The sequence below is a fragment of the Fusarium coffeatum genome (assembly GCF_003316985.1).
Source record: "Fusarium coffeatum strain FIESC_28 chromosome Unknown BRIP53273_contig_6, whole genome shotgun sequence".
Taxonomy (NCBI): Eukaryota; Fungi; Ascomycota; class Sordariomycetes; order Hypocreales; family Nectriaceae; genus Fusarium; species Fusarium coffeatum.
In genome coordinates, this window is record NW_022157805.1 from 1 (window position 1) to 14,315 (window position 14,315).

At 49.5% G+C, this 14,315-nt stretch overlaps 3 protein-coding genes across 3 annotated transcripts; 2 read left to right on the forward strand and 1 right to left on the reverse strand.

Annotated features, from left to right (window-relative positions):
- Window positions 1-4,417: 4,417 nt before the first annotated feature.
- Window positions 4,418-5,821, forward strand: FIESC28_00288 (uncharacterized protein; the record flags this gene model as incomplete). Its single annotated transcript, XM_031154439.1, has 4 exons — window positions 4,418-4,531; window positions 4,612-4,655; window positions 4,804-5,442; window positions 5,647-5,821. The coding sequence occupies 4 exons, from the start codon at window positions 4,418-4,420 to the stop codon at window positions 5,819-5,821; spliced, it is 972 nt and encodes a 323-aa protein (XP_031021493.1).
- Window positions 5,822-6,549: 728 nt separating this feature from the next.
- FIESC28_00289 (uncharacterized protein) lies at window positions 6,550-10,045 on the reverse strand (the record flags this gene model as incomplete). The annotated part of the gene is made up of 7 exons (XM_031154440.1): window positions 6,550-7,516; window positions 7,585-7,610; window positions 7,662-8,131; window positions 8,709-8,739; window positions 8,823-9,124; window positions 9,186-9,490; window positions 9,543-10,045. The coding sequence occupies 7 exons, from the start codon at window positions 10,043-10,045 to the stop codon at window positions 6,550-6,552; spliced, it is 2,604 nt and encodes an 867-aa protein (XP_031021494.1).
- Window positions 10,046-12,655: 2,610 nt separating this feature from the next.
- Window positions 12,656-13,407, forward strand: FIESC28_00290 (uncharacterized protein; the record flags this gene model as incomplete). The annotated part of the gene is made up of 3 exons (XM_031154441.1): window positions 12,656-12,728; window positions 13,005-13,077; window positions 13,137-13,407. 3 exons carry the CDS (start codon window positions 12,656-12,658, stop codon window positions 13,405-13,407), a joined length of 417 nt encoding a protein of 138 aa, XP_031021495.1.
- Between the last annotated feature and the right edge of the window lie 908 nt (window positions 13,408-14,315).

Here is a 14,315-nt window from a genome sequence, read left to right on the forward strand (position 1 = left end):
AAAAAAAAAAAAAACGAGAAAAAAGAGGGCGGTTCATTGATCAAGTGGGTGCTGCAGAAGACACTACAGCGCCAACCCGCTGTAACAAACGCCCTAGAGAGATGGTAACCTGCAGCAACGACTGCAACTGATAGGAACAGGAATAGCGACAACAAACAGGAGATTTCTTTTACATGACGGCACAGAGGTAAGTAATCATCGAGATTGAGATGGAAGAGTTGTAACCATCTCACGCCATTTCATCGCAGCCTATAGTAGAGTAGAACAGTCTACGGTTCGTTACTTGACAAACGCCCAAACAACCACCAAACAAGAAACAAACTTCTTTCAGTCCAGTTCAATCCAGCACCAGCCAAAAGAGCATCCCACAGCTTGTCTCAGCCTATCAGTGTGTGTGAGTCCGCTGCTATAGCGACGCCTGGCAACAAAATGATTGGTGTGCTGGCTCATATAATTAGCAGAACCTGATTATTGATGATGCCGATTAGGTATGATGATGCACACCTCGAAAAAGCAACCCTGGAAACTCTGAAGCCGCTCGCCCTGGACCGTCTATCCGTATCCTGTCGCTCATCCCATCTGAACGCTAGTCAAGCCCGGCATTCCTCCAAACCTGCCCCAAGGTCTTGTTTCTATTGGTCGAGATACCAGGGGCAGTCTATCAATGCGATACCCAATGCCGCCCAGTCGGGCTCATTCACCTTGATTGGCGACTGTCCGCGCTTGTCAATCACTCTCAGTCTCCATGTCATGTCAGAGACGACCCTTCCCTTCCCTTCACGAGGGTGTCAGGAGTACATAAACACGAGTTTCGAAGGGGCACAGCGTCTCGTCCTCCCCTTGGATAAGGGCTCGTGGCGCGCTTATTTCTCTTGGGTTAGGGAGGGAAGAGAGTTGCAATCGTTTCAAACGAGGGCTTAAGCCTTGACGCTTATTCAATAATTCCATGATCAGCAATACGCCATGGCAATGTATATCTCGTTGTTCGATAGCGCTTCCTGTGCCTGTGCCTGCACCTGTACCTGAACTGTGGATGGATGGCTTTTCCCTAACCCAACATCCATACTTTCTTGGCGTGCCAATGTCAAACGCCCTGATCTGGTTTGATTTGTCTGCAACATGCCACCAGAAATGCCATGTGCAATCCATCCACAGCAATGCATAATGAGGCAGAGAGGGATGCCCTAGAGAGGGGCCTCAAAGCGAAGCGGCAGCGCCTGAATGGATACCTGGAACTGACTTACAAGGGTTCTTTCAAGCAGAACCAAACCCACTCGGAATAGCTTCTGATACATAAGCTTCTGTGCGGGGCATTAAAGGGAATAAAGACGTTTTCCCTGGAGCAATTGTGCGTTGTTCAAACAGAAGCCGGTTCCGCGGTGTTATCAAGAATGCACAATGGTCGTGCACTACGAGTTGGGCTTCCATAATCCTTCTGTAGTGTCCATTACTCTGCAGTAGCCGCCGGTCCATGCCCTCACTGCATGAAAGCAACCCAATAATAGCCGTGCTTCATCATCAGCCTTGATGAACCAGAATACGGTACGTATGAATTCCATGTTGGTGATTGTGTTGCTACTAAAAACAGAGTTCAGTTCGGTAGCATGCCATGACCCCTTGCATAAGACGGGCTATCCTTAGCTGGTATGTGTGATGTACGTAACTCTGTATGTACAATTCGCCTATCCGTACCTATGAACCCTTCCGTCACGCCCACGAGGTTATCATGCTGCTTGCTGTCCGTCATTTAGCTACAGTAACTACCCCCACTGAACTGGGTAGGTATCCGCAAAGCAGCGGAGACATGGTTTGTTGACTTGATCATCACCGTCCCTCCAGTTCGAACCTCTTCTCTTTCTCTCTCGCCAGTCAGCCTCATAATTCTAACTGACTCTCGGGTGGGCTCAGCGAAATGCGCCTTTATTTCAAAGAGTGTCTCGTGGTCTGTCTAGCCCGTCAAGCTATGCCTTGAAGAATCTAGGCTGCTTACTATCACGGCACAAAGAGGCTAAAACCACCGCGCGGTGGGCGCAGATTGCCAAGACGAGGCGTGTCTCAGGGGATGGATCCTGGCTACGGATACCTGGGATCAGCATAGCCATAGGGAAGAACAAGAGACAGACATGCTTCAGTTTGAGTGCCTATAATTGATACGATACGACAGCTGAGGAATGGAGTTTTACTCAGATCAGAATCAAAGTCAGCTCACGACGGGAAGACCATAAAGAACCGAGACGAGGAAACTAACTTTGGTTTCCATAAACTTCCCTAGACTAATCATCCGCATTCCATTCCTCTCTCTCTCAGTCTAATCTTGAGGCCGAGAGACTTATCTCAGGTGTTGTACGGATACTCACTCACAATCTCTCTCAGTCAGATCAGACACGGATGAGACGGAAGGAAAACCCCCCTTGGCCCCCACGAACAAGAAGAAAAGTGATAGTTGATGGTTTCATCGACAAGAAAAGCAACCCCCTTGGTGTCGCCATTTGATGATCAAGGAAAAGGTTCCCAAAGTGTCGGACCTGGCTGAGGTTCCTGGTTGGGTCTTATGCAGGTCAACAGATGTGATTGATCCATTAGCCAGGAACCAGAAACTCGTCACATTTTAACAGTTCACCAATGGGCTGTCAAGCTCCCCAGACTTGCATTCTTGACTTGCACTTATGCTTTCTTTCCCGCAAACCTTCAAGTTGAGGAACAGCATGAACGCACTGGGTAACTCGAGGCCGGGCCGTAATATGCTGAGATCTTCCCGGATCACCGAGCGGGCGAGATGAGCTCTTTGTCATTGGACTGATGATGGTATTGTTGGTCCGTGTCGTGGAGAAGCTCTAGGCTCTTTCGTTTCTTCGTAGAATCTTCCCAACTTGGACAAGTCAATGGGTTGAGAGAAGTTGCTTGGTTCATTTCATTTCCACCGACATCATCTCGATCAACGGTCGAGAAGAAGCGTGACTATCTAGACTATTTGTAGACCATCTTGATTGATGGCTGATTGTATATTCATGCTGTCACATAACGCTCAAGTGTTTGCTGTCTCTGCTGATCCGTGTGTTTCGTCGCGTGTATCAGCTTTATTGGTGAGGAATAGCCCAGGAGTCGACCTGAAGTATATACATAAGTCCCGCTGCTTCTAGAAGTACAACTCTCCGCTAAATTAGCCTGAGCTGTTACTTGCGTTGCGCGTGTAGAAAGAGTATCTTCATTTTACCTTTTATCCACCTCACCGTGCTGAGATGACTTTGTGCTCCACCTTGAGTTGAATCTGGTCGTCGATATCTATCGATCTTTGAAGGTGAACATGGATGATGACTGGCAGCCAACTGTACTGTACTTTGTTGAGGTGCTACTAATCATCGAGACAAGACCTGCTTGTCTACTAATTGACAGGTATTATACTAACTAGTCATGATTTGTTACCGACTTTTCTCAGCTTGATATTTTCTCTTAACTTTTTTTTCTTCTTCTTCTTTCTTTTCTTGGTTGACTGTATCATAACTGCCTATCCGTATAACCTTCCCTTCTCCTCATGACATGACACCTTCAACTCCACTCTCACCGTTCTCAGAGACCGCTCCTTAGAGTCTTCGCATCCCTGGCGTCGGGACTGGAATCGATATCCCTTTTTGGCTATTTGCGCATCCTTTCTTTCTTGCTCTACCGATACCATTCTTTCTACAATTCACTATTGTATCTTTTGCTGTCTTATTTTTTTTATCTCGCCAACCTCGGTACCTATTATCATCTCTCAAAAACCCCCATGTCGACTTCGCGTTTGGTACTTCCTTAAGTGGGATCGCTGCCGAAGAGAATCGCCAGGGGCATCTTGAATACAGGTTCATTCAAATCCAATTCAGCTTGGACTCTATCACCTTTAGGGCCTACGGAACCGAACACCGCGGAACAGATATCCTACTACAGGCCATCGATCGCTCTATCATCCGTTCTTTACAGTCTTGTTTCGTTCCTTTCTCCTTCACCAACAAACAATTCGAAATATATACCCCGACGGCGTTTTGCGACCAAACATTTACCTTATCTCGAAATCGAATCAAAAACCTTCGAAGTCGACCATTCGAGACTTGGGTCTGATCAGTCACCGTATTTTCGAGTAAACGTTGTCGACCGCTACTACGATATCCAGCGAGAACCCTACGTACTCTGTACCTTACCTGTCGTTACCCCTTGCTCCGCCCTTCAGTCTCCAGTCTCCGCTGTAAATCACTGTCGGGGCCCCATTGGATCTCCCCCCCCCCCGTACAGTTGAGTAAAGGTTCGGTCGAGTCAGGTCCAGTAGGTTCAAGGTAGATTTTTGACTACCTTAACCTACCTGTTGTACCTGCATCTGAATCCGAATCTCTCTGGCCATTCTACATCAGTTGCTGTAATGCCCAGCAAACCGGCAAAGGCAACCATGTCGAGCTCAAACTCTCCCACTTCGCAATCTTCCAACAATTACGTTGAGCAGACCGTCTCGGTACTGAGCTCGGTCGCCAGCTACATGCGTCTGCCCGCGTTGGCTTCAACGGTACGTCCTTGGCGTTCAGCCTCTCAGATTACTCTCTGGTTCACGAGAGTCCAAGCTGACATCAATGCGCAACTTCACAGGGTATCGCTGCCGTTCTCACCTCGTTACTATACTTTAAGCAAAAGTCAGTATATCTATCCGTACCACCGTCGCCTATCGCCGACGACCACTGTGGTCCCCCCAGCCTTCTCTTTCCTGTCGCTACTGTTCCATTGCTATCGACCGACCCGCATCATCATCATGCCGAGCCCCGCGCTAACCACCTACTTTAGGGCTCTCATTTACCCGAGCAACATTCCTGCAAATTCTCGCTCCGACGTTCCCAAACCCTCTGACTTTGGCCTCACAAATTTCGAAGAGCTATACATACCGACCGACGATGGCGAAAAGCTCTCAGCTTTCTACATCCGTGGCCCTCGTGGCCACAAGAACTCAAACATCACAATATTGATGTTCCATGGCAATGCTGGCAACATCGGCCATCGGTTACCCATCGCTCGCATGATTATAAACTACATTGGCTGCAATGTGTTTATGCTCGAGTACAGAGGTTACGGTTCCTCAACCGGCCAGCCTGACGAGTCGGGTCTTAATATTGACGCCCAGACTGGTCTTAACTACCTGCGGCAGCGGGCCGAGACACGCGATCACAAGCTCATGGTCTACGGGCAGAGTCTGGGTGGCGCCGTCGCCATCAAGCTTGTCTCCAAGAACCAGGAAACGGGTGATATCGCTGGTCTGATCCTCGAGAACACATTTCTCTCCATCCGGAAGCTGATCCCTTCCGTCGTGCCCCCCGCAAAATACCTCACCCTGCTATGCCACCAAGTCTGGCCCAGTGAGTCGGTTCTACCCAATATCACAAAGGTGCCTACGCTCTTCATCAGTGGCTTGCAGGATGAGATTGTCCCGTAAGTTGTCTATCCTTCCCACACCATTCACTCTCTATTCCTACCCTCGATCATGTGATGATCAAATTTGCATCACCCACAAAAGTTGAAGTACCCTCGTGGTCTTGATATGAAAGCAAATATCTTCTGATGATCCATCATGCATCCCCCTTTTCTCTGTGATCAACACAATGCAACACAGAACGAGAAGCTAATGCTCTGCAGACCAAAACACATGAAACAGCTGTACGACATTTCCGCAGCACCCACCAAGCGGTGGAAGCCCCTCCCTGGTGGCGACCATAACTCGAGTGTCCTTGAAGAAGGATACTTCGAGGCCATGTCAGACTTCATTGCTGAAGTGACAGGTAATGAAGAGAAAGAAAAGATACGTTCGTAGAGACTCGGTAACATCACCCTTGATATTCCATTTCAATTGCGCATGGCCAGCCTAAGTGAAGAGAAAAGAAGGAGATAGCATACGGGATAGCATCCAGCATAGCACTCACGATTGAACGAAACCTGCTTTTTCTGTATTAACAAACCTTTTTGCATCTACATACTACTTTCTTCTTCGAGTATAAATAATACACACACACTCATCGTTCGTTTGGCAATCGCTGTGTTCCTTGAGCCACCCATCCCCTCAAATGCTTAGAAAACTTGGAAGTTATGAGACATTGGTGAACCAAAATTAACTTTGTCTACCCGCGTGTGTGTGGTGTTGGTGGAGATCTAGTCCCATGTGATACCTCCATCAACTTGCAAAAGTGCGCTCGCGTGACGCGAAAAAATAACATAGTCGATGTTACATCTATGTCTTACATGCAAGTTTAATTGAGAAGGCCTCAATCCCACGAGGTTCAACGCTTTAGTCAATCTGTCATTGGGCGGCTTGGACTACAATATGCACAACATTGGAGGGTCTGAACACCCACACTCTCAAATAACGGGACGACCCTTACTTGTATCGGTTTAATCCAGGGTTTTCCAATGTCTGGGATAGTCATTATAGTTTTCTGTCTAATTCACGCTCACGCTTCCATTCAAGTGAGATATCTCAGTGATCTATGTCATTGTGAGACTCAGCATCAGCAAGCTGCAGTCGGGGGGTCAAGTGATTGCTTTTCAACATTCAACGTCCCCGTCGAGCGCAGCCCACACCTTTCCTGCCTCCGGCTGTGGTTTCTTCTTCTTGAGTCCAAGAAGTAGTCTGCGCCCAGGTTTAGCTTCTTCTTCGGCTGCGGATGATGATCCTGGTTTAGACGCCGCGCGTCCAGCCACGGCGCTCCATCCTCCAGCGCCAGCTCGGCGTGGCACCTCGCGACGAGTGATGGCGCCGTTGACATCTGAATGGCAGAGCAACACATTCTCGGCAAGCTTCTCACGTCGAATCGTCTGCTCAATTCGAGGCTTGAGGATTTCAAGGCCCTTCTCCAAGGGGGCAGGGGTTAGGAAGGCTGAGTATGCCACTGTAGCCTTGATAAGAACTTCATCGTTGAGAAAGTCAACCTTGAACGAGAATCCCTGTAGCGATGAGAGGTCCGGTGCAAGAGCTGCGTTGACCTCATCGTTCGTCAATCCGAAACGGGGCCCAAGGAGTACCAGCGCATTGAATGGCTCTGTCTCCAAAACTGGCGGGCTGGGTGGTCGAATTGCTGCCGCCGCCGCAGCTTCCGCAGCTTGTGCGGCTCGGATCTTGACAGACTGAGAGAGTGTTTTTGGCGGTGCCGAGACGAACTTATCCGCCTTCCAGACCACAACCGATCGGTGAATGTCGTGGTCCTCACTCTTACTCTCGAAGCCAAAGTCAATAGCAAGAAGGTGAAGAAACTGGCGTGAAGTGTTCTTCATAGGCTCATATCTCAGACGAACCTCATCCTTGTTGGCTGCAAAGACACGGAATTGGCTCTCTTGCTCATCGCCCCATTTGGGGAATTGCTTGTACAGCTTAAGAGTATCATCGGAGAAAGGGATGTGATCGTTAGTATGGGAAGCCGGGTCAATGTTAAGGGCTGCGGCAAGACGACGATTCCGGTCGAGGCGTTCGCATTCTTCGTCGCATCGAAGTTCCGGGCGGTTTGGAGTTGGGTTACTGGTGCTAGCTAGACATTTGAACTCCTTTTTATAATTGCCACAAGGGCATTTTACTGTCATCTTTACCTGACAGGCTGTCGATTCGTTACAAGCTGGGCAAATGTTAGTCTGTTTCTTGAGAGGAAGGGCGGATATTGGCTTACCAGTCTGACCATGACAGACACTCTGGCACGGGTGACCGCAAAGAGGCTTCGGCTTCCCGCAAAGCTGTTCGCAGCCATCCTGTGCATCTCCACACTCTCCAGAACGATGGCATAGTTTCTTGCATGTATGGAGGCCGCAAGACAACTTCTGCCCGCACACCTTGCTGCAGTGGACTTGCTGAAGGTGACACGGCTTATTATGGAATGTGGTTTTCGTGCACAAACAGGTTTTTTCAACGAGATACACGCATGGTGGACAGTCCACATCATCGGGGTGGCACTGATGGTCGACGGGAGGATGTCCACAGCTGGGCTGTCGTCGACACTTGTTTGTGCAAGAAGGTTGACGAGTACCACAAGGTTGTGGTGGATGAAGAACAGTAGCGCCGCAGCCGCAGGGAATTTCCTCCCAAATGGCCTCTGGGCAGCTCTGGCAGGCTCCACGGTGACATAGCTGTTCACAACGGTGACTACCGCACTTTAGTGGTCTGCCACAAGTCTCGACACATATGTGCTCGGCTTCGACGGGGAGTGCGTCGGGGCCGAGACGTTGCTTCTTCTGCTGAGCAATCCGCTGAAGAGCTTTCTTTTCTCCTGGGCAGCAATGCTCACCGCAACGATGTCTTCCACAGTTCCTGTTTGCCTGGCATGTCTTGAAGCACAAGGGGTTTTGAACTTCTGCTCCGTGACACATCGTCTCGGACGTGACACGGCCACAGCGGCAATCGACTTCCATGACTTGTGTGCAAGGGTTGCAATCACCAGTATGGCAGAGGGATTGACAGAGATGGCCGCAGTCCAACTTCTTCTCGCACTTCCTTTCGCAATGGGGAATAAGGTCGTCGCAGGACTGGCGAGGGTGGTCCATGAGTTCCTTCAGTGGTGTCTTCCCGCAAGGGCAGTCGGTGACAACGTCTGGGGAGAAAGGACAATGAGCTGGGAGCTCATCTTGTGGGTGGCAAGGCAGCTGACAACGATGGATGCTGCAATCATAGGTTCTTTCGCAGGTATTTTCACAAGCGAAAGAGCCCTCAAACCAAGACTCACTGGCATCATCGTATGAATCGCACAAGTCGTCCTGCTTATAACATTGCATCTCCTTCTCGACTCTCCCACAGTAACATTTCGCCTTCACTGTTACTTCGCAAGTGCCACACACACCTGGATGGCATATCTGAGAGCATTCGTGTTGCGAGCAAGGAAGCAAGTCGCCACAAATCTCTCTGCAGCTCCATCCGTTGTAGTAATCTGTATCTCTACAGTTCTTTCGCTGAGAGTTCTTTCCACAATAGCACGGCTCCGGTGGGCTAAGGACGTTGCAAGGTGGGCAGGGGCCAGGGTGACACTGGAGAGTGCATGGATGGGAGCATGTCGACCTAGGTTTGGAGCAGGTCTGCCCACAAGAGTGAGGGGGCAGGATGCTATTCCGACTGGGATTCGTTTCTTTGCCACACCAGCACGAACTATCACCAGGCTCGTCGGTCAATGTTGAGTTACATCCAGGGCAACGCCAGGACCTATCACCGCTCTCTTCATTGATCTTCATAGAAGTATCCCACCATTGATGAGCACATTCAAGATGAACAACAGTCCAGCAGGTGCCACAAGACCAAACCTCGGTTTTTCGGGTGACCTCTTCGGTGCAGATTCGACACTCGTAGTTCCAATTAGCAATATCCTCCTGAATTCGTTGCCAGAGCTCAGAGGCAGTAGACTTGGGAACCTCTTGACGAGGTCTATCTTGCTTCCGATTCCGCGTACGATTACCCCTTGAACGAGGCTGGGCTGCAGCTTGGGATTCACCCGCACCCGAGGGTTGCTGTCCATTCCTGTGATAGTTAGTTTCTGGCCTGTCTTCCGCCTCTATAATGAACTGCTTACCTTCTTTGGGGTACGGGCTGTCCGGGGACGAATTCTGGGGCATTAGCACGCAAAGATGCGTCCTCGTCAGCTGCGTCTGGTGGTTGCTCATTCGTTGTTAGCCGGCCACCGAATTGTCGTCGGGGCCCCATTGTGAATACACCTCTCCCGTGCTCAACTGAACCTCGGGCGCCCCCTCGGTTGCCTCTTCTATTGCGTCTGTTTCTAGAGTTTCCTGAGCTTTCAGGTGCGTTGGAAGCTGCTGGTCCTGTAGGGGCAGTTGTGGGTGCTGTGGCGACTGCGGCATCGGCAGAATCTGTCTGGGAGGCATTTCCACGTCCTCCAGATTCCTGTGCCGAGCCATCCTGCCGCTGGCCACGGTTCCGCCCTCCTCTTCCCCTACGACGTCCCCCACGTGAGCCTCCTCGAGATCCTGAAGCTGGTCCTTGACCCTCATTCTGGGGACGGTTTTGAGTTTGTGGTTGTGCCTGATTAGAGGCACGGCTGGGCTCCTGCTCGGCCATGACGGCGTAGTATGAGGCAGTCAAATGAGACCCTATCGATGGCGAAATGATTGCGCTGTGTAAAATATAAAGCGTCTTCAAACAGAGAAATAATGATCACGAAGAACGATGGTCTGACAAATGGACTTGCAGAAGGAATAAATGCTTTGCACGATTAGGAGCTGACGTTGACAGTCCTGCTGCAGTGGCAACCGTTAAAGATAGAGATGAATGGAGGAGGAAAGGAAGCTCTCGAGGGGAAAGAGGAAGGAATATGATGATATATCAGCAACGCTTCCAATAAATTCTTTGAGAGGCGTTGAACTTGGTGGAGCCTCTGTCTGTTTCCGTGTGGCAAAACAAGCAAGCATTGGCTGGACAATTAAAGTGTCAGAATGACTCATTGGGTAGGTACCTACCTAGGTAGTAGGTAGGTATTTTGGGTCTTTGCAATTTCACAGGATCACTCTCAGTGGTCGGGGACTATCTATCTATCTCGAAATGCACTGCTTTAGCGAAAGTAAAAGAGTCATCAACTCTGAGTCGCTAATGTATTTTTCATATCTGCCTAGAATTCCCATCTGCTGGTGTGTCTCGATTGTGGCGCATACGATATATGCAAACAGCCACATTGCATCAGTACACATGGCAGGGCAAACATATGAACTGGGTTGATGAAACCACAGCAAATTCAGTAGCCTTACTGGCCGTAAATATATGCAGTTTCAAGTGCATTCGACCAACCAAACACGAAGCTTGTTGCGCTTCTCCTAGTATTTCTTGGGACGAAGTCTAGGGTAGCTGCAGTAGTAACTGGGAGTTATCTTGCCGTCAGTGTTAGAAGAATTGGCCACTACTAGTATCCATAAGAGACGAAATAAGTTGGTCACTTTATGCTAGCTTAGACCAGCAGTTAGGCCTTAGTAACAATTCTTCTGTTGCCCGCCTGCCTGCCAGCTGTACATAGGTACAAGGAAGTACCGTAGAAACTTCAATTCTTTCATATGGAGACTTGTAGCCCTCAGTTTGCTAGAAATGATCGCGTAAGATACTTCAAGGTCTTTCAGTGAATATGGCATGCAAATAAAGCTCCATACTGGGTCGTCAAAGTTTTGAAGGGCATATGTGAGATACGGAGTACTTACTGGTTATACCAGTTCAAATTCGTGTCTTCAGTCATCCAATCTTTTTGCTTGAAGTTTGTGCTGTAAATTGTCTATGGCCAGTCAGTGATTCTGCTTCTGGCTGTTGACCAACCACGTGTAAGAGAGCCAAGTCGGAGGAAATTCACTGTCTCGGTGTGCCTAGGGCAGAATATCACTGAAGCTTGGTTTCTACTAGAGATCATTGCAACCAAAGATACAGAATCACAACTCCAAAGAACTCTTTCGTGTTTCTCAATACTTTTTCCTGACAAATATTTTCATGGTTGGCGGCTCACCTCGGGTTTAACAGCCCAGCGAAGCTCTCCACAACCGAGACTCAAGCAGAAGCGGCTCCTCGTTAGCTATTAGTTAGTTTACCCGCACATGCGGCACAAGACCAGGGGATAAAAGGACGAATACCATGGATCTCGGCATAAAGGGCGATGCAAGATTGATCACGTTACATGTATGTGTGTAAGTTGCTGTAGAGAGATCCCGATCCATCCAATTCATCGGGAGAGGCCGGGATATCGGTGCCGGCTCCGGGTGCCCGTCTCTCCACAACCCGGCATGGTATGGCTTCACGACGGTTGCTCCCAGGGACCAGTTTAGGAATCAAAGACCCTGGGGATTTGGGTCTAGAGGGTCGTATTGGAGATTTGATAGCTGCACCCTCTGTTTCTAGTCGTTGTTTAGTTGAGTGACGTCTGATAGAGAAGGCATTGCCGCTGGAAGAAGTCTTCTGGAATAGAGTCCCACTCCGGGTTGATCGTTCTTGTGGCGTCCAACGCTCAACCCATTAAGAGGATCAGGCTGGACTAGCATAATGAGTGGACAGGGACAGATGAAGACTGAATAGCAATGGATCTTTGAGCCCCCAATATCCGTCTGGGGTATGATGCCCCGTGCTGGAGAAGATGGAGAATAGCTCTCGGTATAGTCTCCAAGTCCCCGCAATCCCCGGGATATCATCTCACGAGCTTCACAAGTGACAATTTGTAGCTAGGTACCCATAAGAGATAGCGTGGCGTCAGCTTGTCTCCAGGACACGCCCCCTACGATGAATGTATGTTTACTCTAGACGGACAACGTCCGAAAGTCCCCATGCTTCAGCTGCACTCTCAATTCCAGACCATCGGTCAATTGCAGGTAACCACGTCGAAATCAATGGAAATCCAACAACTCACCCATATTTTAGACCTTTCATCAACATGACTATCTAGTATAGGACATCGAAAAAAATGATGCAGTCAAGTATACAGTGGTTTAATCCGGGGTTAGGAGCTATTATGGTAACACAACGGAAATGGTTGAGGTGAGGTGAGGTAGCAAACAAAAGATAGGCTGTGCACGTGACCTCAACATTGGAAATTTCCTGTTCGGCGCGGGCAAATTGAGAGCGAGAACAGGAACAGCATCACCTCAACCCACGACAGGTCGCTCCCATTTCCGATATCCACGGCGTCGCTCATACAAATCAATCAAAATGGCTGCTCTCATCAAGGCTGCGAACGCCAAGATCCGGTCCAACCCGGTATCTGACTACATCTGCTCGACCCGTACGTCTCAACGTCCTATTATGCTTTTTGCATGAGCTCCGATACCTCTCCGAAAGCGCAATTTTGTGACATCGCAACTCAACATCCAATTCAAAGGCGGCAAGACATAAAGAAGCATGCTTAGGCATGGGAAACATGTGCAAGATGTTGCTGTGCTTTTGTGACATGCCAATTGGGTTGCTGCTGGTTGTGTTTGCTGATGCGCTCAATGCTTCGAGAATACGACAGCTTTGGGGTAATTGACATGCGAAGATGTGAACTGACATTTTCTTGCAGACTTCTGGGGTCCTGTCTCCAACTTTGGTATCCCTCTGGCGGCCATTATGGACACACAGAAAAGCCCTGAGATGTATGATAATCCCTGCCTTGATCTGCCTGCAAGGCTCACGACTAACTTGCATCCGTTAGGATCTCGGGACAAATGACCGGTGCTCTCATCATCTATGCCGGTACCTTCATGCGATACTCCCTTGCTGTCACACCCAGAAACTACCTTCTCTTCGCCTGCCACTTCGTCAACGCCGGCGCCCAGCTCACTCAAGGATACCGATACCTGAACTACCACTACTGGGGCGGAAAGGAGAACATGCCCAAGGAGCAGCTGGCACAAGCGGCCCAGGCTGCTAAGGGCAAGGTAGAGAAGGCCACGGAGAAGGTTCAGAACGCTGTCAGCAAATAAAGAGGGTGCTAAACCGACGGTCACTGGGCGGATCGGTGTGTCGGGCTGCATGCCGTCCATATAATGGGAGCGCCCCCGGGTTGGGGGCTCGGGATTCGGAGAGTGCCATGAGCACACAGCTACCGCACAATAACTTTGTACCTTTACAAGAAATTGTTCCCTCGATCATCTAGAATCGCACTCCGAGCCGGGATACCTGCAGTACTTGCACCCAGAGAGGTGCGATCGCGTTTTGGGGACCCTAGATCAATCAAAATGGTTAGAGTAAAGACGCTATCCTGTCTCAAAGTGCCACAAGAGCGTCACGAGCAAACGGTGGAGAGATGCTATTCCCCCGCAAAACGGAGATTAAATGAGGTTCCCCGGAGGCGCTCCCGAGATGCTTAAGCCATGGTAAGAGCAATAAGTGACTTGAGTATGAGCACCTATGAAACAAGTACCTACTTACCTAGGTACCTAGGTACCTATCTGCCTATCTGCCTATCTACCTCCTCGCCTGTGACCTGTGAACTGTGCCTGTGATTAAAAGACTTTAATCTATGTCAGGCCCTCAGTATGTTTCTCGGCTGCAGCTTGACGTGAGTAGGCTCGAAACATACACACAAACCCCAGACACTTCAGACCCTACGTAGGCACGTAGCTCCTAACTAGTGTCTTCCGTACGGACAAGATAGATCTGAGCAGTGGAGCCGCCTCAGACCCGAATCTTGCATGCAAAGTCCCGAATGTTTTCGTGCCTGTGCCTGGCCTTCCCTCTTCGGGACCACAACGTGACGAAATAAGGTCAAGGTGAAGCAGAGACTAGGGACAGCTAGCTGACACTGATCAGCAAATCCAAGGTCAGGGTGCATACCCCGGCCTTTGTATGGACAAGATTGGTAATGTTCTGGTCGGCTTCTGTCCGTGAA